At 47.5% G+C, this 22,782-nt stretch overlaps 1 protein-coding gene across 2 annotated transcripts in view; it reads right to left on the bottom strand.

Moving 5' to 3' along the window:
* sema3bl (sema domain, immunoglobulin domain (Ig), short basic domain, secreted, (semaphorin) 3bl) overlaps positions 1-22,782 on the bottom strand; it is a 149,897-nt gene that overhangs the window by 49,806 nt on the left and 77,309 nt on the right. For both annotated transcript variants that reach the window (XM_080218737.1, XM_080218744.1), the window contains exons 3-4: positions 10,186-10,248; positions 2,119-2,238 (exon numbers count right to left, since the gene is read on the bottom strand). In XM_080218737.1, coding sequence (XP_080074863.1) covers positions 2,119-2,238; positions 10,186-10,248 — 183 coding nt within the window. The remainder of the gene's footprint in view (positions 1-2,118; positions 2,239-10,185; positions 10,249-22,782) is intronic.

Below are 22,782 nucleotides of genomic sequence, written 5' to 3'. Positions count from 1 at the left end.
TTCCTGAAGCTGAATTGACAGGCTCAGTTCTCCCTGTGGACAGTTCATTCTTATGATCCGTTCCCTGGCCGCTTGTGTGACTGGAGGATCTCTGGACTTAATTAAAGACAGTTCTTGGCAGACGCAAGCTAGTCTCCATTGCTTTCTGGCCTCATATAAAACCACAGCTGTTGATTCTGAGCACCAGACCTTCTGTACTCACCTCGAGGTGCACAGAAAGGCAGTCAAATAAAGGGTGGATACACAGCACAGCCCATTGGCCCACCCCCCTCTGACCTTCACTCTGCCTTTCCTGAGGGTGGAGACTGTTGCTAGAGTGTCAAAACCTTCCTCAAGGGCCCCAAGGTAGGTGGGAGGTAAGCACTCCCCTTCCTCCAGGCCAACAGGTAGCTGTTACTAAGGGGCATAACTATAAAGTTCATGGTGGGAGATATAGGAGGGATGTCCGAGGAAGATTCCTCGCTCAGAGAGTGGTTGGGGTGTGGAGTAGACTGCCTGCTGTGATAGTGAAGTGGGACACTTTAGGAACTTTCAAGCGGTTATTGGATAGGCACATGGAGCACACCAGAATGATAGGGAGGGGATAGCTTGATCTTGGGATTGGATATAGGTCAGCACAACACTGAGGGCCGAAGGGCCTGTACTGTGCTGTAATGCTCTATGTTCTAGACAATGGCACCCACCTCCCCATTCACTGGTGAGTTGCCAGTCACTGCAAAACCTGCACGGCCAGTCTTTCAATTGGACTGTGGGAGCCTGATTTACTCACTGTCGTTGTTACTGGTTGCCAATGTCCACAGCTGTAATGACAGTGTGTAGCACCCAGTGTTCAGTCCCTCCCCCATTCATCCTCTTGTTGCCTATCCTGGGCTGGAAGTTTATCTCAAGGCCGCAGGGCAGTATTTCTCTTCTTACCACATCCGATACCCCTCCTGCTGCCCGCACCCCCACCCCTCCTGCTGCCCGCACCCCCACCCCTCCTGCTGCCCCCACCCCCACCCCTCCTGCTGCCCCCACCCCCACCCCTCCTGCTGCCCCCACCCCCACCCCTCCTGCTGCCCCCACCCCCACCCCTCCTGCTGCCCCCACCCCCACCCCTCCTGCTGCCCCCACCCCCACCCCTCCTGCTGCCCCCACCCCCACCCCTCCTGCTGCCCACACCCCCACCCCTCCTGCTGCCCACACCCATCACCCCTCCTGCTGCCCCCACCTCCACCCCTCCTGCTGCCCACACCCCCACTCCTCCTGCTGCCCACACCCATCACCCCTTCTGCTGCTCACACCCCCACCCCTCCTGCTGCCCGCATCTCCACTCCTCCTGCTGCCCACCCCCCGACCCCCTCCACCCCCCCCCCCCACCCTTCATGCCACCCGCAACCCATCCATAGATTCTCCATAGGAAGCATTCTTTCTGGTTGTATCACAGCTTGGTATGGGCTCCTGCTCTGCCCAAGACCGCAAGGAACTACAAAGGGTCATGAATGTAGCCCAATCCATCACGCAAACCAACCTCCCATCTATTGTTTCCATCTACACTTCCAGCTGCCTTGGAAAAGCAGCCAGCATAATTAAGGACCCCAACCACCCCAGACATTCTCTCTTCCACCTTCTTCCATTGGGAAAAAAGATACAAAAGTCTGAGGTCACGTACCAAGTGACTCAAGAACAGCTTCTTCCCTGCTGCTGTCAGACTTTTGAATGGACCTACCTTGCATTAAGTTGATCTTTCTCTTCACCCTAGCTATGACTGTAACGTTGCATTCTCTCCTTTCCTTCTCCATGAATGGCTTTACCTGTATTGTGCGCAAGAACCAATACTTTTCACTGTATGCTAATACATGTGGCAATAATAAATCAAATCAAATGCCACTCCTGCCACCTGAGAAATTCCCATCAATTCAAGACACCCAGGGTAGGATTATCCATTCTTTCCCACTTGTGGGATCTTCTGGTCCCACTGAAACTGAAGCTGAGCCCACCCCACCCTTGGTGCTTTCCCTGGCAGTGGATTGACGAGCCAACCCACTGGCAGCCAACGCCACGGTGGTAACACTGTCTGAAGTAAAGAAGCGGGTTCACGGCGAGACCTTCAAAAGTGGGTGCCGGCGAGCAGCTTACCTCTCCTCTGTGCCCCACGTACACCCGGGCACACATTGGCTGGAAAGCGCCCGTTCCGCAGGCCAGCAGGTGGGTCCGGTTATACGGGTGCAGCACTCTCACGTAGTTGGCGCATTCGCTCTGCAACAGAAAGGAGAGCAAAATAAGACCCTTGGGTTCACCAGAGGGACAGCGTTTGGTAGGTCAGGTTTGTACTCACCCAGCGTTGGAGATTTGGATACTGTCCTACTCTCATCCATGCTTAAAGGCAACTTCAAATACCCCAAACGCTGTGTGGGTTACACCGATTCCCCCGCTCAAAAATAAGCCATTCGGCCCAACAAGTTGGTTAAAGTTAAAGTACAAAGTCTCACAACACCAGGTTAAAGTCAAAGTGGTTTATTTGGAATCACGAGCTTTTGGAGCGTTGTTCCTTCGTCAGTTGAGTAGAGAATTGGGTTCACAAACAGGGCAGATCTAGACTCAATTAGAAGATAATAATTAGAATGCAAAGTCCTTGAATCTATATGTGCCCTGTTTGTGAACCCAACTCTCCATTCACTTAATGAAGGAGCAGTGCTCCGAAAGCTCATGCTATCAAATAAACCTCTTGGATTTTAACCTGGTGTTGTTCTTACTGTTCCTACCCCAGTCCAACACCAACATCTCCACATCAAAGTTAAAGTTTATTTATTTAGTGTCACAAGTGAAACTTACATTAACACTGCAATGAAAATCCCCTAGTCACCACACTCCTGCGCCTGTTCGGGTACACTCAGGGAGAATTTAGCATGGCCAATGCACCCTAACCAGCGTGTCTTTCGGACTGTGGAGCACCTGAAAGAAACCCATGCAGACATGGGGAGAACATGCAGACTCTGTACAGACAGTGATCCAAGCCGGGAATCGAACCCGGATCCCTAGCACTGTGAGGCAGCAGTGCTAACCATTGTGCCAATGTGCTGAGCCTCGGTGCAGGTAAAAACTGCCATTAAAATATACAACTTCCCCCATTTTTCAAATGTAAAAAAATTTCAGGACAACACCAACTCGCATTTATATATCCCCCTTAATGTGGCAAGATGTTATGAAGCATATTACCAGAGCAATATCAAACAAAAGCTGACTCCAAGCCACATCAGGAGATGTTGGCACAGTCGAGAAGTAGGTTTTAGGCAGTGTGTTAATGGAGACGTGTTCGGAGAGAATTCCAGAGCTTAGGGTCTTGGCAGCTGAGGTTCGGCCACCAGTGAAGGAGCAAATAATATCAGGAATGCACAGCAAGAGGCCAGAATTGTTGGTGGGATGGAGCTTTGAGGGTTGGCATAGATTGCAGTTCGGGAGGGAGGAGGACAGAGACATATTTGAGGTGCGCTTAACCCTGTGCCAAGGTAGGTCAGTGAACACATGGGTGACACATGAGTAGCAGGGGCAGTTATACCCATCATTGGCTCAAATCTCTGTGCAAGATAAAATCTTTGTCAAATAATTAGCCCCAGCCTGGGTATTCTGCCATTTCCCAGTCTCTGTGATACTGGATGGGCTAAAAAGCCAACTTCTGCTCCTACGTCTTATGGTCCTCAGGCCTAAGGTCCTAATTCTCCTGAGTGATTGAAACTGTGGGCAACAATTACTGTTCATGGTGCTGGTGTTGCGTTCATACACAGGTGGCATGGTGGCACAGTGGTTAACACTCACAGCACCAGGGACCCAATTTCAAATTAAATCATGGGTCACTACCTGTGTGGAGTTTGCACTTTCTCCCCATGTCTGCGTGCATTTCCCCCAGGTACTCTGTTTTTCTCCCATAGTCCAAAGATGCGTCGGTTACGTGGATTGGCCACGCTAAATTGCCCCCTAACGTCCAAAGATGTACAAGTTAGGGGGTTTAGCCATATTAAATTGCCCCTTAGTGTCCAAAGATGTATAGGTTAGAGGGATTGACCATACTAAATTTCACCTTAGTGTCCAAAGATGTACAGGTTAGGGGGATTAGCCATGTTAAATTTCCTCTTAGTGTCCAAAGATGTGCCGATTAGGTGGATTGGCCATGCTAAATTGCCCCTTAGTGTCCAAAGATGTGCTGATTAGGTGGATTGGCCATGCTAAATTTCACCTTAGTGTCCAAAGACGTACAGGTTAGAGGGATTGGCCATGCTAAATTAGTAGCTCAGTGTCCAAAGATATACAAATTAGGGGGATCAGCTATGCTAAATCGCCTTGCAGTGGGTTGGGAGTATTAGTGGGGTAAATATGAGGGGTTATGAGGATAGGGTGGGGATGGGCCTGTTTAAGATGCTCTATCGCAAAGTCAGTGCAGACTCGATGGGCTGAATGGCCTCCTTCTGCACTACAGGAATTCTATTCTATTCTATGCCAATTTCTCTGGCAATAAGAGCAAGCATTTGAGCTGTGGTTTTGACCATTGTTTCAGACAGACTGATTCAATTCCTGTCCTAAAGGGCTTTGCCATTTGTTTGTGGTGGCTGAGTCTCCCATGCCCCGCACACAATGAAGGGAAGCAGTAGACCTCTGAGAAGTTAACACTTCATCGCAGTGCCAACCTTTCACAGAAGTTCTCCACTTGAGTCTCTTTACCATGTAAGGCCTGACAAGATGCTCCAAGGTCAGGAGGTCTCTTTCTCAGCGCACCAGTTACAGCCAGGAAATGGCTGCCGCATTGTTTTTGTTTCGCAGTGTCGTTTGCCAGAGTGTTCCTGAGTGGCAAAGGGAAGAAAAATTCCCAGCGAGACTCAGAGACTGCTCCTGAGAGATACACGCCTGCACCACTGTATCAGTCCTTCGACAGCAACCCTTCCCTCCTTGATGAAAGGGTTCCGCCGAGCTTGAGAAGTGGACATCAGGATCTTTCTTAGAAAAGAAAATAAAGCTTCGCTGCCAAAGAAAGCAGACAAGAAACAGCCTCTCTTCACCAGGTCAAAGGAGCAAGGTCAGAAATAGAATTTCACATTGTTCCCACCAGACACTCTACTGTTTAATAGAATAGGGAGAGTTAGCCCAGCCCACACTCATTGTAACGCTGCCTCTGTTACACATCCCACCCTGGTTTGGAAGGGCTATAATACATCATCTGTGATCTGTGGCCCTTATCCCCGAAGAGACTCTCAAAATATTATCAGTGATACACGCCCTGCTATCTGGCCTCCCCGACTCGATCTCGAAATAGAATCACAAGCCTGAATTTCACCGACACGCCCGCTCCGATTCTGGGGGCAGGTGAGGTTCAGAGTACATCATTCTCCATTGGCCTCAGGCGGGATGATACAAACCTCGGATGGGGGTGCCGGTAAAATTCTGCTGTATAGCCATACAGATTTACAGTACGGAACGGGCCCTTCAGCCCAACTTGTCTATACCGCCCAGCTTTTACCATCAAGCTAGCCCCAATTGCCCACATTTGGCCCATATCCCTTTATACCCATCTTACCCATGTAACTGTCTAAATGCTTTTTAAAAGACAGAATTGTACCCGTCTCTACTTCTACCTCTGGCAGCTTGTTCCAGATACCATGCTCTGAGTGAAAAAATTGTCCCCCCCGGATGCTTTTGTATCTCTCCCCTCTCACCTTAAACCTATGCCCTCTGGTTTTAGACTCTCCTACCTTTGGGAAAAGATGTTGACTATCTAGCTGATCTATGCCCCTCATTATTTTATAGATCTCTATAAGATCATCCCTCAGCCTTCTATGTTCCAGAGAAAAAAGTCCCAGTTTATCCACGCTCTCCTTATAACTCAATCCATCAAGTCCTAATGGCATCCTAGTAAATCTCTTCTGCACTCTTTCTAGTTTAATAATATCCTTTCTATAATAGGGTGACCAAAACTGTGCACAGTATTCCAAGTGTGGTCTTACCAATGTCTTGTACAACTTCACCAAGACATCCCAACTCCTGTATTCAATGTTCTAACCGATGAAACCAAGCATGCCGAATGCCTTCTTCACCACTCTGTCCACCTGTGACTCCATTTTCAAGAAGCTATGAACATGTATCTCTAGATCTCTTTGTTCTATAACTCTCCCTGCCATTAACCGAGTAAGTCCTGCCCTGGTTCAATCTACCAAAATGCACCACCTCGCACTTATCTGGATTAAAATTCATCTGCCATTCATCGGCCCACTGGCCCAACTGGTCAAGATCCTGTTTGCAATCCTATTTCGCCGTTTCCTCACTGACAGTAAGTGTTCACTCTCTCGTCACTCCCGCTCCTGGCTCCAATGACTCCACAGGCCCTGGCCAACACATTCAAAGCTCCCAACCCTTCCATCCAGAGCTCCTCCCCTCACCCCTCGTCACCCTCCGCACTGTCACTGGCGGCCAGTCAGTTGGGATGGCTCTGCTCTCTGCAATTCTCAACCCACGTCCCCTTCAGCCTTGCCCCAACCTCTTTTCTATTTACAAAACTTGACTGCGCCTTCAGGTCTCCATCCTAATCTCAAACAAATTATTCCGAAAGAGAAGAAAAAGGCAGAAGCAGAAAGCTACAGGCCCGTGAGCTTAAAATCTGCCACAGGGCAAATGTTCAGATATTAATAAAGATGTTATAGCTTAGATAAATCCAATGTAATCAGGCAGAGTTAACATAGTTTGGAGAGGGAAATCATGTTTAGCCAATTTGATTTGATTTATTATTGTCACATGTATTAACACACAGTGAAAAGTACTAAAATAAAAGCAAATTACTGCGAATGCTGGAATCTAAAAGCAAAAGAGAAAACGCTAGAAAATTCTCAGCAGGTCTGGCAGCATCTGTAAGGAGAGAAAAGAGCTGACGTTTCTGGTCCAGATGACTCTTTGTCAAAAGCTAAAAGGCACTGAAAGTGGGCGATATTTATACCCCGGGGGGAGGGAATGAGAGATGAGTCATAGCCACAGAAACCAGGGGAAAAGACAGCTAATCCACAGAGAATAGAGGGTGTGAATGGCCAAACTGTGGACTGATGAAGATGTTGGAGGGGCAGGGGGGGGAATGGGACAGAGGTAGAATGTAGAAAAGGGGAAGTGGAGGGAGAGAAGTTAAGGGAAAGGGGATCAAATGGTTGGGGGGGGGGGGAGAGCGGGGTAAGAAAACTGAAGAAAGACAAAAAGGAAATAAATAAAAGGTAGAGAACAGAAAAATATTAAAAATAGAATGAAAAGTGTTGTTTCTTGGGCACTATACAAACAAAGCATACAGTTCTTGGAGAAGGAAATGAGAGAGTGCAGAATGTAGTGTCATAGCTAGGGTGTAGAGAAGGATCAACTTAATGCAAGGTAAGTCCATTCAAAAGTCTGACAGCAGCAGGGAAGAAGCTGTTCTTGAGTTGGTTGGAACGTGACCTCAGACTTTTGTATCTTTTTCCCAAAGGAAGAAGGTGGAAGAGAAAATGTCCGGGTGCGTGGGGTCCTTAATTATGCTGGCTGCCTTGTCAAGGCAGCAGGAAGTGTAGACAGAGTCAATGGATGGGAGGCTGGTTTTGGAGTTATTTGAAGTAATGACAAGTGCTGTGGATAAAGGGGAACCAGTGGATGTACTGTACTTATATTTCCAGAAAGCATTTGATAAGGTGCCACATCAAAAGTTATTGCGAAAAGTAAAAGTTTACAGGAGTATAGGGGTAATCTATTGGCATGGATAGAAGATTGATTAGCTGATAGGATACAGAGAGGAGGCAGAAATGGATGACATGGTGGCACAGTGGTTACCACTGCTGCCTCACAGCACCAGGGACCCGGGTTCGATTCCTGGCTTGGGTCACTGTCTTTGTGGAGTTTGCACATTCTCCCCATGTCTGTGCGGGTTTCCTCCGGGTGCTCCAGTTTCCTCCCACAGCCCAAAATAGTGTCGGTTAAGGGGATTGGCCATGCTAAATTTTCCCTCAATGTCCCGAGATGTTAGGGGATTAGCCACGGTAAATGTATGGGGTAAGGGGTGGGGTATGCTGCTCTGTCAGAGAGTCGATATAGAATCGATGGGCCTGACTCTAACTTGTCTTCCCTACATGCTGAAGCTATAACTTGTGACACATCTTTCTGTTAATAAATGGCAACAAAAGCACAGTGTTTTTGGAAGACATGTTAAGACTGAGATGAGAGATCTGATGAAAATGTCCATCTGAAGGGTAATTGCAGAATAAGTTGGTTAGTTAGAAGTGGTAAGTGGAGCTGAGTCCATGAAAAGATCAACCATTTAACTTATTGAATGATGGAGCAGGCTTGAGGAGCCAGATGGCTTATACCTGATCCTAGTTCTTATGGTTTTGCAGTCAGGAGGAATAGTTGAAGAGGCGGTTTCTATCGCACTTTTCCTTTAAGTTTAACTCTGGCGTCCCCCAGCAATGATTCCAGGAAATTTTGATCCTGTAGCCCCTGTGCTAGATCCCTGGAATCTGGAGTAAAAGCTGAGTCTCCGATGGGGCTTTTAGAGAGAGGAGAAGATTATGAGGGGCGTGGGTAGAGTGGATAGTCAGGAGATTTTTCCCAGGGTGGAAGAGTCGATTACTAGGGGGCACAGGTTTAAGGTGCGAGGGGCAAGATTTAAAGGAGATACACGAGGCAAATGTTTTTAGACAGAGGGTGGTGGGTGCCTGGAACTCACTGCCGGGGAAGGTAGTGGAAGCAGATATAATAGTCACTTTTAAGATAGTCTTGACAAATACATGAATAAGGTAGGAATAGAGGGATTTTTTTCCTCAGAAGGGTAGGGGGTTTTAGTTCATACGAGCACCATGGTCGGTGCAGGCTTGGAGGGCCGAAGGGCCTGTTCCTGTGCTGTAATTTTCTTCAAAACCACCAGTGAGAAGGACTCCCCATTCAGCTTAAATTAAGAACCACAGGACTCTTACGCTCTCCTTGGCGTTTAGCTTGACAAGAGAACTTGGCAGGATATTGTGTGAACTCACAGCCCCCCCAGCAACACATAAGTGGCCGAGTTTAGAGAGTACACTGGCTGTTAGGTCCAGTTCTGGATGCAGTTGAACGGGCACCTGCTCGGCACGGTGGCCTCACAGCGCCAGGGTCCCGGGTTCGATTCCCAACTTGGGTCACTCTCTGTGTGGAGTTTGCACGTTCTCCCCATGTCTGCGTGGGTTTCCTCCAGGTGCTTTGGTGCTGGAGGTACAATAGCAGACAGTCAAGGTGGATCCATTAAACAGCCATTAATTGGCCACTTGAGGATCTCAATACTGGGCCCAATGCCTCCATTCGACCCGAGTAACATTTCAGACAGCTGGGGGACAGGAGGGTAACTGGCGGGGAGGAGGGTGACGGGGGTGGGGAGAAAGGTAGTGGGAGGAGGGGGATAACTGGCAGCAGCAGAGTAGCCGGAAGGGAGGGTAGATGGCGGGGAGGAAGGTGACTGTGGCAGGGGGGGTGGTGGCGAGGTTGGCGGGGGGTGGGGGGGGAGCAGGTTGGCTGGGGTGGGGGGGGGGGGAGGTTGGCTGGGGGGGGGGGAGAGGAGGTTGGCTGGGGGCGGGGGGAGAGGAGGTTGGCTGGGGGTGGGGGAGGAAGGTGGCTGGGGGGTGGGGAGGAAGGTGGCTGGGGGAGGAGGAGGGTAACTGCGGGGGACAAGGGCAGCAAGCAGGAAGGCCTTGCTCTGCATTTTAGGAGCCCTCCCTCACCCTCCACCCTCCACCCCTTCCCAGCCCCCAGCACCTCCAAAGCTGCTGACAGGGGAGGATAAACCCCAACCCTCTGCTTCAAACACTAACTCCAGCAGCGAAAGTCCACTGTGTGTGTGTGTGTGTGTGTGTGTGTGTGTGTGTGTGTGTGTGTGTGTGTGTGTGTGTGTGTGTGTGTGTGTGTGATAAAAAAGCATTCTGGTTCAGCACTGAGCTGACTGCACCGTGCAGGAGCCGAATAAACCATTAATTCTCACAAATGCACACAGCACACGGGGACCAGGGCGTGAAGAGCCACAGCTTACAATGGAAAATCCCTCACAATGCTGACAGAGTGGGTGAGGGGACGCGAGGTTAGGGTTTTAAAGTGGAATACATGACAATTATTCGTAAAGGCGACAGGAGCCCATTGACACGGCTGAGTGACAGTTTCCCCCAAAAGGCTTCACCATAAATCCTTTACACTTACAAATGGGTCTTTTCCCTTGAGGGCACATTCCTCCTCCTGACCAGGCAGCGCTGGCCAGTAAATCTGAAAGAGAACAAGGAAAAGAATCGTTAAACCAGCATTAAATGACAATTAATCCAATAAGTGTTGCGTGCACAGAAGTGCAGCGAGTGTCAGCTTCTGCCCCGACGTGTGTTAATCACCAGTGAGCTCTCCCTTACTCATGTCGGTGTAATGTGATATTATTAATATCATAAAGAATAGTATTTCTCCTTAATAGTTCAGCACTCGGGGGCGGAGAGGGTGGAAATCCGTGCGTTTATCTAGCACTTTACCACGCCTGAGTATTTCCAAACACTCTACACAATGGGTTATATTATGAATTGCAGTGACTTATATCAGTAAAACCACAGAACCGTTCTGAGCCTTCACTAACCGCTCCCCCACCACAGACAGCAAAGGAGCAGGAGGAGGAGGCCAATTAGCCCCCTGAGCCGATCCCACCATTCCCTGGGATCATGCCCGATCTGTGACCTAACCGCCCCCCCCCCCACTTTCACATCCGCCTGCTCCCCACATCCCATAGTAAAGAGACTTAAAGTTAACATCTGACCCAAACCTTCCACCTTTTCACCCATATCCAGCTGCGGCTCACTCTCACCTCTGAATCACAGAATTCCCAGTCCCGCTCCAGAGCCTGAGGACAATAACAACGTCTGACGGACCGGACTGAAGGGGTGCTGCACTGTCAGCTGTGCTGTGCTTTAGGGTGCGATATTAATCCAAGGTCCCATCGGTCTATTCATAGAAACTAGAAGCAGGAGTAGGCCATTCAGGCCTTTGAGCCTGCTCCACCTTTCATCTTGATCATCAAATTCAATATCCTGATCCCCCCCTTCCTTCCAAATCCCTGGATACCTTTAGACCCAAGAGCTATATCTAATCTCTTCTTGAAATCACACAATATTTTGGCCCCAACTACTTTCTGTGGTAGTGAATTCCACACATTCACCACTCTCTGGGTGAAGAAATTTCTCCTCATCTCAGTCCTAAAAGGTTTACCCCTCATCCTCAAACAATGACCCTGGTCTAATGATGACCACGGTTGAAATCTCGGGCGGCACAGTGGTTAACACTGCTGCCTCATAGCACCAGGGACCCAGGTTCAATTCCCGGCTTGGGTCACTATCGATGTAGAGTTTGCATGTTCTCCCCGTGTCTGTGTGGGTTTCCTTCAGGCGCTCTGGTTTCCTCCCACAGTCCAAAGACGTATGGATTTGGCCATGCTAAATTGCCCCTTAGTAGCAGGGTACTAGCTGGAGTAAATGCATGAAGTAACGCGGATAGGGCCTGGGTGGGTTTGAGGTCAGTCAGATTCGATAGGCTGAATGGCCTCTTTCTGCACCCTAGGATTCTATGGTTCTGGATCATCGGGAACAGTCTTTTTAAATCTATCCCTGTTAGAATTTTATGAATTTCTGTGAGATCCCCTCTTGCTGTTCTAAGCTCCAGTGAGTATAATCCTAAACGACTTAGTTTCTCATCACATGACAGACCTACCATCCCAGGAATCAGCCTGGTAAACCTTCGCTGCACTCCCTCTATAGCTAGGACATCTTCTCTTAGATAAGGAGACCAAAATTGACACAATACTCCAGGTGTAGCTTTACTAATGCCATGTACAATCGCAGTAAAGCATCCTGATTCCTGTATTCAAATCCTCTTGTTATGAAGGCCAACGTGCCTGCTTTACTACCTGCTGTACGTAGCCGCTTACTCTCAATGACTGATGCATGATGTGGACTATCTCAAGGAAGTAGGGTTACTAAATTTAACTGGATGATAACGGCGGAAGCAATGATATTGGCAGGAAGTGACACCGCTGAATTCATGTATTCTGTTTGAGGTAATCTCTGGGATAATGCAAATGTGATTGGGTGCATCTTGGACGGCAAGCCCCCACGATTGCTGGGAGGGGCTGTTGCTGTTTGAGGCTACCTGCAGCAGCAGGGGTCTGACAGCTCTCTCTCTGTCTGTTAGACCCCAGCTACTGCTAATGCACACGTGCAGCATCAGAGGTCTGCACATCTGCAATACCTCCCTCTACAGGCTGTCTGGCCAGTTAAGCCCCACCCACAGCCTCTCTGGCTAGAAACTGACGAGCCCAAAATTTCAGAGAGAGAATGCATAAGATTGAGCCTGAAAACTCGGTTGAAAAACTGGAACACTCCCAGTTTTGAAAAAATCTCCTAAAATTCCACCCATTCTGCGTCGACAGTTTTGAGCTGGCTGTGCAAGGTTTGACTTATGAGCATGAACAGAGTTACGCAAATACAAATCTTGCCCCACTTCCTTTTCCAGCTGTTGATGGAGAGGGATATTGGGGACAAGATCATCTCAATCTCAGCTAATCTGCTGCTTAAACACTCTGTCACAGCCGGATCCAGCTGCTACCTTTCCCTTCGGGTCAACTTGTGTTGCTACATTTGTGTGACAAGTCACATCACTGACTTGTCCCACCCCTCCAAGCCCCAGTTACAACATCTGCTGGGGACTGGTAGCCTGCTCTCCACCCAGTTCCACCAGCTCCAGCATTCAGGGATAGAGAGGTGACCTTTCTGAATCATCCCGCTCCCAGTTTGCAAAGAAAGCCTTTGGGGAGCTTTTCAAACACTGACTGGGATTTGCAGCAAAAACCAAAGGCCACTATGCCCCACTGAGTGAGTGAAAGGTCAAAGTGGGAAAGAGTCCACTATCTAATTCAGGATTCCTCTGTGGAATACATTTTCTTCAGGTCAACTTTCACTGATTACCCATTCCGCCCTCCGTTCGTCACCCATCCCTCTCCCGTTAACCCCATTCCCACTCTCCCATTATCCCCATTCCCCCCTCCCGTTAACCCCATTCCCCCTCTCCCATTATCCCCATTCCCCCTCTCCCGTTAACCCCATTCCCCCTCTCCCGTTAACCCCATTCCCCCTCTCCCGTTAACCCCATTCCCCCTTTTCCATTAACCCCATTCCCCCTCTCCCATTAACTCCAATCCCCCTCTCCCATTAACGCCATTCCCCCTCTCCCGTTAACCCCATTCCTCCTTTTCCATTAACCCCATTCCCCCTCTCCCATTAACCCCATTCCCCCCCTTTCCCATTAACCCCAATCCCCCTCTCCCATTAACCCCATTCCCCCTGTCCCATTAACCCCATTCCCCCCTCTCCCATTAACCCCATTCCCCCTTTCCCATTAACCCCATTCCCCCCTTTCCCATTAACCCCATTCCCCCCTTTCCCATTAACCCCATTCCCCCCTTTCCCATTAACCCCAATCCCCCTCTCCCATTAACCCCATTCCCCCTGTCCCATTAACCCCATTCCCCCCTCCCATTTACCCCATTCCCCCCTTTCCCATTAACCCCATTCCCCCTTTTCCATTAACCCCATTCCCCCTCTCCCATTAACCTCATTCCCCCTCTCCCATTTACCCCATTCCCCCTCTCCTGTTATCCTATTTCTAGGCCTTGGTAACCACGTACTCATTGCACACTGAAATCTGCGGATGAGATTTGCCCATCCTTAAACTCACTTCCCTTGGGAAGTAGAAAGGGTGGCACAGTGGTTAACACTGCTGCCTCACTGCACCAGGGACTCGGGTTCAATTCTTCACGTCACTGTCTGTGTGGAGTTTGCACATTCTCCCCGTGTCTGCGTGGGTTTCCTCCGGGTGCTCCGGTTTCCTCCCACACTCCAAAGATGTGCGGCATAGGTTGATTGGCTATGCTAAATTGCCCCTGAGTATCAAGAGGATTATCAGGGTAAATGTGCGGGGTTGCGAGAATGGAACCTGCTTGGGACTGTGGCCGGTACAGACTTGTTGGGCTGAATGGCCTCCTTCTGTACTGTAGGGATCCTACGAAAGGGAGAGAGGAATAGTTCCCCACCCCATGACTCTGGATTTTAAAATGAGAGACCGAAATCCATGGAGGCCTTATTTTAACCAGGCCCCAATCTCTGCCAGTTTAATCCAGCCTTTCAGTTGAAGCAGTTCCACATTTCATTGCACTGATCTAAATAATTACAAACATACACAACAATGAATGAACTTTCTGCCAAACAATTGCCAGGGGAAACTAACCAGGCAGCTGGAGAAACCAGGCCCCGACTAAGATTGGCCAAACTCAGCTTTCACAAACCTCATGAACTGCTCCTGAAACTAATCCCTTTCTCCACTGATGAATTTTCTGGGCACCAGGTAAACTATACAAGAAGTGTCAGATGCAAATGAGAGATTAAATTCATTAGAAGCATTACTCCTTTCCATGCTATTAGGGGTGGCACAGTGGTTAGCATTGCTGCCCCACAGCCATGATGTGGAGATGCCAGCATTGGACTGGGGTGGGCACAGTAAGAAGTCCCACCTCACCAGCTTAAAGTCCAACAGATTTTAAAATTAAAGTTTATTTATTGTAAGTAAAACTTACATTAACACCGCAATGAAGTTACCGCAAAATTCCCCCAGTCGTCACACTCTGGCGCCTGCTCGGGCCAACGCACCTAACCAGTACATCATTCAGAATGTGAGGAAACCGAAGCACCCAGTGGAAACCCATGCAGATATGGGGAGAATGTGCAAACTCCGCGCAGACTGTGACCCAAGCTGGGGAATCGAACCCAGATCCCTGGTGCTGCGAAGCAGCAGTGCTAACCACTGCGCTACCGTGCCACCCCCTAGGCTGACTTGGAATCACGAGCTTTCAGAGCGCTGTTCCTTCATCAGGTGAGTGGAGAGGTTAGTTCACAAACACAGCATATATAGGCAAGGACACAATTGTAAGGTAATTACAGATTATGTTGTTTAATTAAGTACTTAGAGCAGTTATAAATTACAGATCTTCACATTCCAATCTGTAATTATCTTACAATCATGTCTTTGTCTATATATGCCATGTTTGTGAACTAACCTCCACTCACCAGATGAAGGAGCAGTGCTCCAAAAGCTCGTGATTCCATATAAACCTGCTGGAATTCAATCTGGTGTTGTGGGACTTCCTACTAGGCTCTAATAGTCCTTCTGTGAATAGCCACACCTGCAAACTCTTCCGGGCAGTTTTGGTTTCACTCACTTCCCACCAGCAAGATTACAGGGAAATAATCTTCCTGTCAACGGAGGGACTCTTTGTTGTTTGGCTCCCTGTCTGGTGTATTTGGAACAGATGAGCATGTGAGTGATGGGATGGACCAGGGCAGGGTGAGTGTGGGGGAGGTATGTTGCACACAGATGTACAAGTTAGGAATGAGTGCAGGAATGCACGCAAACTCTAGGAGAATGCTCCCATATCTGTGCTCCTGAACCTCACCACACTGCACATCCCTGCGAAGCTTTCACATTGTTTGTGTGGAACTGAAATGAGAATCTGGTTTGGATTGATCCAACCACAACCACATTTTATTTAATTGTTTCTAGGTCTGCAAGTGATAATACTAATGGTATGTTAATTAAAATATTGAGATACACATGGCTTTTTTAAAAATACACTTATGGGATGTGAGCATAACTGGCTCAGCCACCACTTAGTGCCAATCCCTAATTGCCCTTGGGGAGGTGGTGGTGGGTTGCCTTCTTGAACAGCTGCAGTGCGTGTGGTGTATGCACACCCACAGTGTTGGTAGGGAGGGAGTGCCAGGATTTTGACTCAGTGACAGTGAAGGAACGGTGACATAAGAACATAAGAAATAGGAGCAGGGGTAGGCCATCTAGCCCCTCGTGCCTGCCCCCCCATTCAGTAAGATCATGGCTGATCTGATAGTGGTTCAGTTCCACTTACCCGCCTGCTCCCCATAACCCTTAATTCCCTTATTGGTCAAAAATCTATCTATCTTTGACTTAAACACATTTAACGAGGTAGCCTCCACTGCTTCGATGGGCAGAGAATTCCAAAGATTCACTACCCTCTGGGAGAAGAAGTCCCTGCTCAACTCTGTTCTAAATTGACTCCCCCTTATTTTGAGGCTGTGCCCTCTAGTTCTTGTTTTCATTCTAAGTGGAAAGAATCTCTCTTCTTCTACTCTATCTAGCCCCTCCATTATCTTATATGACTCTATAAGATCTCCCCTCAACCTTCCAAACTCCAACGAGTACAGGCCCAATCTACTCAATCTCTCCTCATAAGCTAACCCCCTCTTCTCTGGGGTGCCTTGATCTGGCTCCTGCTCTGACAAAGACCACAAGAAACTACAAAGCATTGTGAATGTAGCCCAATCCATCACATGAACCAGCCTCCCATCCGTTGACTCTGTCTACACTTCCCACTGCCTCAGCCAAGCGGCCAGCATAATTAAAGACCCCACGCACCCCAGACATTCTCTCTTCCACTTTCTTCCATCAGGAAAAAGATAGAAAAATCTAATAAATAGACTTTGTCAAGAATTTTATAGGTCTTAATAGGATTGCCCTTCACTTCTCCAAATGCCCAACATTCTAATTGATCTTTCCTCATGGGGCAACCCTCCCAGTGTGAGTTGATGTGGAGATGCTGGCACTGGACTGGGGTGGGCACAGTAAAATGTCTCACAACACCAGGTTAAAATCCAACAGGTTTATTTGGCAGCACAAGCTTTTGGAGTGCTGCCCCTTCATCAGGTGAATGAAGAGTTGGGTTCACAAACAGGGCCAATATAGGCACGAACTCAATTACGAGAGAATGCGAGTCTTAACAGGTAATCAAGTCTCTGCAGGTGCAGACAATGTGAGTGGAGAGAGGGTTAAGCACAGGTTAAAGAGCTTTGAATTGTCTCAAGGCAGGACAGTTAGTGAGATTTTGCAAGGCCAGGCAAGGCCTTTCAGCCTCTGATCTTTGGATAAGCATTCTCCAAGGCGACCTTCAAGATATGTGACAATGCAGATCACCGAGCAGAAACTGATAGCCAAGTTCCGCACACATGAGGACAGCCTCAACCGGGATCTTGGGTTCATGTTACATTACCTGTTACCCCCAAGGAGCTCATGTTGAAAACAAACACAGTTTAGACCGTACAGTCTGGTTTCCCTCTGCCAACTCCGTGTAATTCGATATAAATTAGCTGATTTAGCAAACTGATATCCTGTCATCCCCCTGTTTATTGCTACATTACGATGAGAGTCACTGAATTGATTCTTATGGAGCTGTTCCCTGGCAGTTACATACCCCTGAGTGATGTACGTTTATGTGCGATAGGGAACAATTTATTACTGTGTATGACAGACACATTCTCGTTTGGATAGCTCTTGGCTTTCTCATCATCACTCCATGGCCAAGATCTGCACCTGCTTATCGTTGTTTCATTGAACACTGAGAAATTCTCTGCTGAAAGATTTCCATTCACATTCTTCCCAAAATACTCAACTCTCACAATCCACTACAGGCTGGTCGGCTATCAGCCTCAACAATTATAACCAGCTTTGATTAGAGAGAAACTGCTTCCCCCCATGGGGAGTTAGGGGAAGGGAGTGTTATTAACTAGAGGATACAGAATTCAAGTATTTGACCAGACAGCCCAATCTGAAGTGATTGAAAAAAAATCAGTGATACGCAAATGGCCGGAATTATTCATTAGTGACAAGAGTAAGGCTTACATTAACGCTGCAATGAAGTTACTGTGAAAATCCCCGAGTAGCCTCAGTCCGGCACCTGTTCGGGTACACTGAGGGAGAATTTAACATGGCCAATGCACCCTAACTAGCGCATCTTTTGAACTGTGGGAGGAACCAGAGCACCTGGAGGAAACCCACGCAGAGATGGGGAGAACATGCATACTTCGCATAGACAGTGGCCCAAGCCAGGAATCAAACCCAGGTCCCTGGCGCTGTGAGGCAGCAGTGCTAACCACTGTGCCACTATACCGCCCTTTACTCACAGAGTCATAGAGGTTTGCAGCATGGAAACAGGCCCTTCGGCCCAACTTGTCCATGTCACCTTTTTTTTTAAAACCCCTAAACTAATCCCAATTGCCCACATTTGGCCAATATCCCTCTATACCCATCGTACCCATGTAACTATTTAAATGCTTTCAAAAAGACGTTTTAGCACCAACAACTTCCTGTGGTAATGAATTCCACAGGCTCACCACTGCTTGGGTGAAGAAATGTCTCTTTATCTCCATCCTAAATGGTCTACCCCACATCCTCAGACTGTGATTCCCACCATTGAGAACATCCTCCCTGCATCTACCTCGTCTAGTCCTGTTAGAATTTTATAAAAACATAAGAACATAAGAACTAGGAGGGGGAGTTGGCCATCTGGCCCCTTGAACCTATTCCACCATTCAATAAGATCATGGCTGATCTTTTTGTGGACTCAGCTCCACTTACCCACCCACTCACCATAACCCTTAGTTCCTTTACTGTTCAAAAATCTATCTATCCTTGCCTTAAAAACATTCAATGAGATAGCCTCAACTGTTTCACTGGGCAGGGAATTCCACAGATTCACAACCCTTTGTGTGAAGAAGTTCCTCCTCAACTCAGTCCCAAATCTGCTTCCCCTTATTTTGAGGCTACGCCCCCTAGTTCTAGTTTCACCCACCAGTGGAAACAACTTCTCTGCTTCTATCTTATCTATTCCCTTCATAATCTTATATGTTTCTATATGTGCTCCCCTCATTCTTCTGAATTCCAATGAGCATAGCCCCACTCTACTCAGTCTCTCCATATAAGCCAACCCTCTCAACTCCTGAATCAACCTAGTGAATCTCCTCTGCACCCCCTCCAGTGCCAGTGTATCCTTTCTCAAGTAAGGAGACTAAAACTGTACACAGTACTCCAGGTGGGGTCTCACCAGCACCTTATAAAGCTGCAACATAACCTCGCTGTTTTTAAACTCCATCCCTCGAGCAATGAAGGACAAAATTCCAGTTGCCTTCTTAATTACCTGCTGCCCCTGCAAACCAACTCCTTTTGATTCTTGCACAAGGACACCCGGGTCCCTCTGCACAGCAGCATGCTGCAATTTTTTACCATTTAAATAATAGTCCATTTTGCTGTTTTTCCTCCCAAAACAAATGACCTCACATTTACCAACATTGTACTCCGTCTGCCAGGTCCTCGCCCACTCACTTAGACAACTATATCGCTTTGCAGACTTTCAGTGTCCTCTGCACACCTTGCTCTGCCACTCATCTTAGTGTCATCTGTGAATTTTGACACACTACACTTGGTCCCCAAATGCAAATCATCTATGTAAATCGTAAACAATTGCAGTCCCAAAACTGATCCCTGAGGCACACCACTAGTCACTGATTGCCATCCAGAAAAACACCCATTTACCCCCACTCTTTGCTTTCTGTTAGTTAACGATTCCTCTATTCATGCTCATACATTACCTATAACACCATGCACCTTTGTCTTATGTAGTAGCCTTTGGTGCGGCACCTTGTCAAATGCCTTTTGGAAATCCAGATACACCACATCCACAGGTTCCCCATTGCCCACTGCGCATGTAATGTTCTCAAAGGATTCCACCAAATTAGTCAAACATGACCTGCCCTTTATGAACCCATGCTGTGACTTACCAATGTGACAATTTATATCCAGATGTCTCGCTCTTTCTTCCTTGATGATAGATTCAAGCATTTTGCCTACTACAGAAGTTAAGCTAAGCGGCCTATAGTTACCATAGGGGTTCTCCCCCCTCATCCATCTCAACTCCAGCAAAAACAGAGGAGTTAGCAGCCATAATAGACAGTGGGGAGCCAGTCTATATTGTACATTTAGATTTTCAAAAGGCATTCAATAATTTCTTCTCTCAGAGAATTTCTTCTCTCAGAGAGTGGTGAATCTTTGGAATTCTTTACCTGTGGAGGTTGAATCCTTGAACATTTCCAGGGATGAGATGGATAGGTCTTTAATCAGTCGGGGAATTAAGGGTTACAGAGGTGAGGCAGGAAAGTGGACTTAGTGTTAGATTAGCCACGATCTTATTAAATGATGGATCGAACTCGAGGGACTGAATGGCCTTGTCCTGCTCCTAGTTCATCACATTGTGGAATCAGAAGAAGTTAAATTAAACACAGGCCCCCCAAACTCAAAATTAATCTCTCTCCATCTTGCCTTGACCACAAAGAGTGACCAGGTGTCTCACTATGTAGCTTGGTGTGAAATGGCCAGAGCATGAACTGGCTTAGTGCCTTATTTACTCTGGCAAGTCTGGAGATTTTCAATTAATTTCAGCCATGACCCACAATGTTTATGGGGCTCGCTGGAATAACATTTAACAGTGAAATAGGAGCTCCAGGCGTTACTAACACGGGTAGCAAGCAAAATCATCTTGATCTAATCACTAATTGTTCTCTGCTTTCAAGTCGTTTCCTTACATTGAGCCGAGAACTGAAAGATCCAGTTGCTGGGAGAAGTTAAACGATGTCAAGGATGTCAGCAGTACTCATAATAACCCTGATTTCCAGATTTATTTCATTAGTTCAGTGGAGATTAAAAGGTTTATAGGTTGTCGTCATCTTATTAAATTGCCCCTCGAGCAGGATCAGAACTCACCGTTGCTATCCAGTAGACAATGAGGTGACTGGCTCTTGTAGCGATTTCGTTCCATTGCTGATTGGATATGTCAGGCTATTGCTTTCAAATTTACTACCGCGATTATATCACTATCTCCCCTTATCACAAACACATTGCCCATTTCAGTTAAGTTGTACCACAGGCATCGAACTGTCCGCGGCTACACACTTACTCACCGTGCCAGGAATATAAGAACACAATTTGGGATGGCGCAGTGACACAGTGGTTAGCACCGCTGCCTCACAGCATCAAGGATCCAGTTTTGATTCCCAGCTCGACTCACGGTCTGCGTGGAGTTTGCATGTTCTCCCCATGTCTGTGTGGGTTTCCTCCAGGTGCTGCGATTTCCTCCCAAAGGTGCGTGGGTTAGGTGGGTTGACCATGCTAAATTGCCCCTTAGTGTCAGGGGGACCAACTAGGGTAAATGTATGAGGTTATGGGGATAGGGACTGGGTGGGATTGTGGTTGGTGGAGATGTGATGGGCCGAATGGCTTCCTTCTGCACCGTAGGGATTCTATGATTAAACAATTCCTCACTGGATCTTTGTAGTTGTGTTCCCGAAAAGTGTGACTTTAAGTGGAGGTTCTTTAAGCAAATCATACTTTTGCCATTATATAATACCTCGTCCATGATCATCCTCAACACCGGTGTCCTAGAAGGCTGTGTCTTCAGCCCCCTTGACACGGTGGTGTCATCACCTCAGGTGTCTGAGGTCATGTACCAACCAACTCCAGAACAGCTTCTTCCCTGCTGCCATCAGACTTTTGAATGGACCTACCTTGCATTAAGTTGATCTTTCTCTACAGCCTAGCTATGACTGCCACACTACATTCTGTATTCTTTCCTTTCCTTCTCTAAGAAAGGTATGCTTTGTCTGTATAGTGCGCGAGAAACAATACTTTTCACCGTATGTTAATACACGTGACAATAATAAATCAAATCAAATCAATGTAAAAACTGTAGTTGGATTCTGTAGGATGTTTCTTATCAGCAAAATACATTGAATCTTGTACCTTAGGGTCGACATGGTGGCACAGTGGTTAGAACTGCTGCCTCACAGCGCCAGAGACCCGGGTTCAATTCCCAGCTTGGGTAACTGTTTGTGTGGAGTCTGCACGTTCATCCCTGTGTCTGTGTGGGTTTCCTCCAGGTGCTCCAGTTTCCTCCCACAGTCCGAAGATGTGGCCATGTTAAATTGCCCTTAGTGTCCTGGGATGCGTATGCTTGAAGGATTAGTGGGGTAAATATTTGGGGCTTTTAGGATAGGGCCTGGGTGGAATTATTGTTGGTGCAGACTCGATAGGCTAAATGGCCTCCTTCTGCACTGTAAGGTTTCTATGATACTACGGGGGTAGCGTGGTAGCACAGTGATTAGCACTGCTATCTCATAGTGCCAGGGACCTGGGTTCGATTCCCAGCTTGGGTTACTGTCTCTGTGGAGTCTGTTTGTTCTCCCTGTGTCTGCGTGGGTTTCCTCCGGGTGCTCCAGTTTCCTCCCACAGTCCAAAAGACGTGCTGGTTAGGGTGCATTGGCCATGCTAAATTCTCTCTCAGTGTACCCGAACAGGTGCTGGAGTGTGGTGACTCAGGGATTTTCATAGTAATTTCATTGCAGTGTTAATATAAGCCTATTTGTGACTAATAAATAAACTTTAACTTTATGTTACTAAATCCCTATATTCATGAAGGAAATAACTTTTGAGATAAAATCATTTTAAGCATGTTTTTACTCCATTCTTAAAATTACAAAGCCCGTGTGCAGAGGGAACAGAGCGAGCCCATCTCTTCTCCTGCTCCAAAAACCAATTCAAATTGAATCCAATTCATGGTCCCACAAGAGAGACAGACAAGATCCAAACTGACAAGAAAAAATATTGCACCTAATCTTGGGCTGGATCTGACGCTTAGCCAAAAGGCCAAGAAAATAAAATGAGAATAAATTAAAATAACATCAATTTTAAAATATAAAAGAAAAATGCTTGCTTTTTTTTTATTTACCAGCTCTGGCCAACAATCCTCCCGCAACAAGCATCATCACAAACACATTAACTAATCTTCCATCTCACTGATGCTAT

Source organism: Carcharhinus amblyrhynchos, chromosome 3 (assembly GCF_965287045.1).
Source record: "Carcharhinus amblyrhynchos chromosome 3, sCarAmb.v2.hapA, whole genome shotgun sequence".
Lineage (NCBI taxonomy): Eukaryota > Metazoa > Chordata > Chondrichthyes > Carcharhiniformes > Carcharhinidae > Carcharhinus > Carcharhinus amblyrhynchos.
This window is presented reverse-complemented; position numbering and strand designations above follow the sequence as displayed.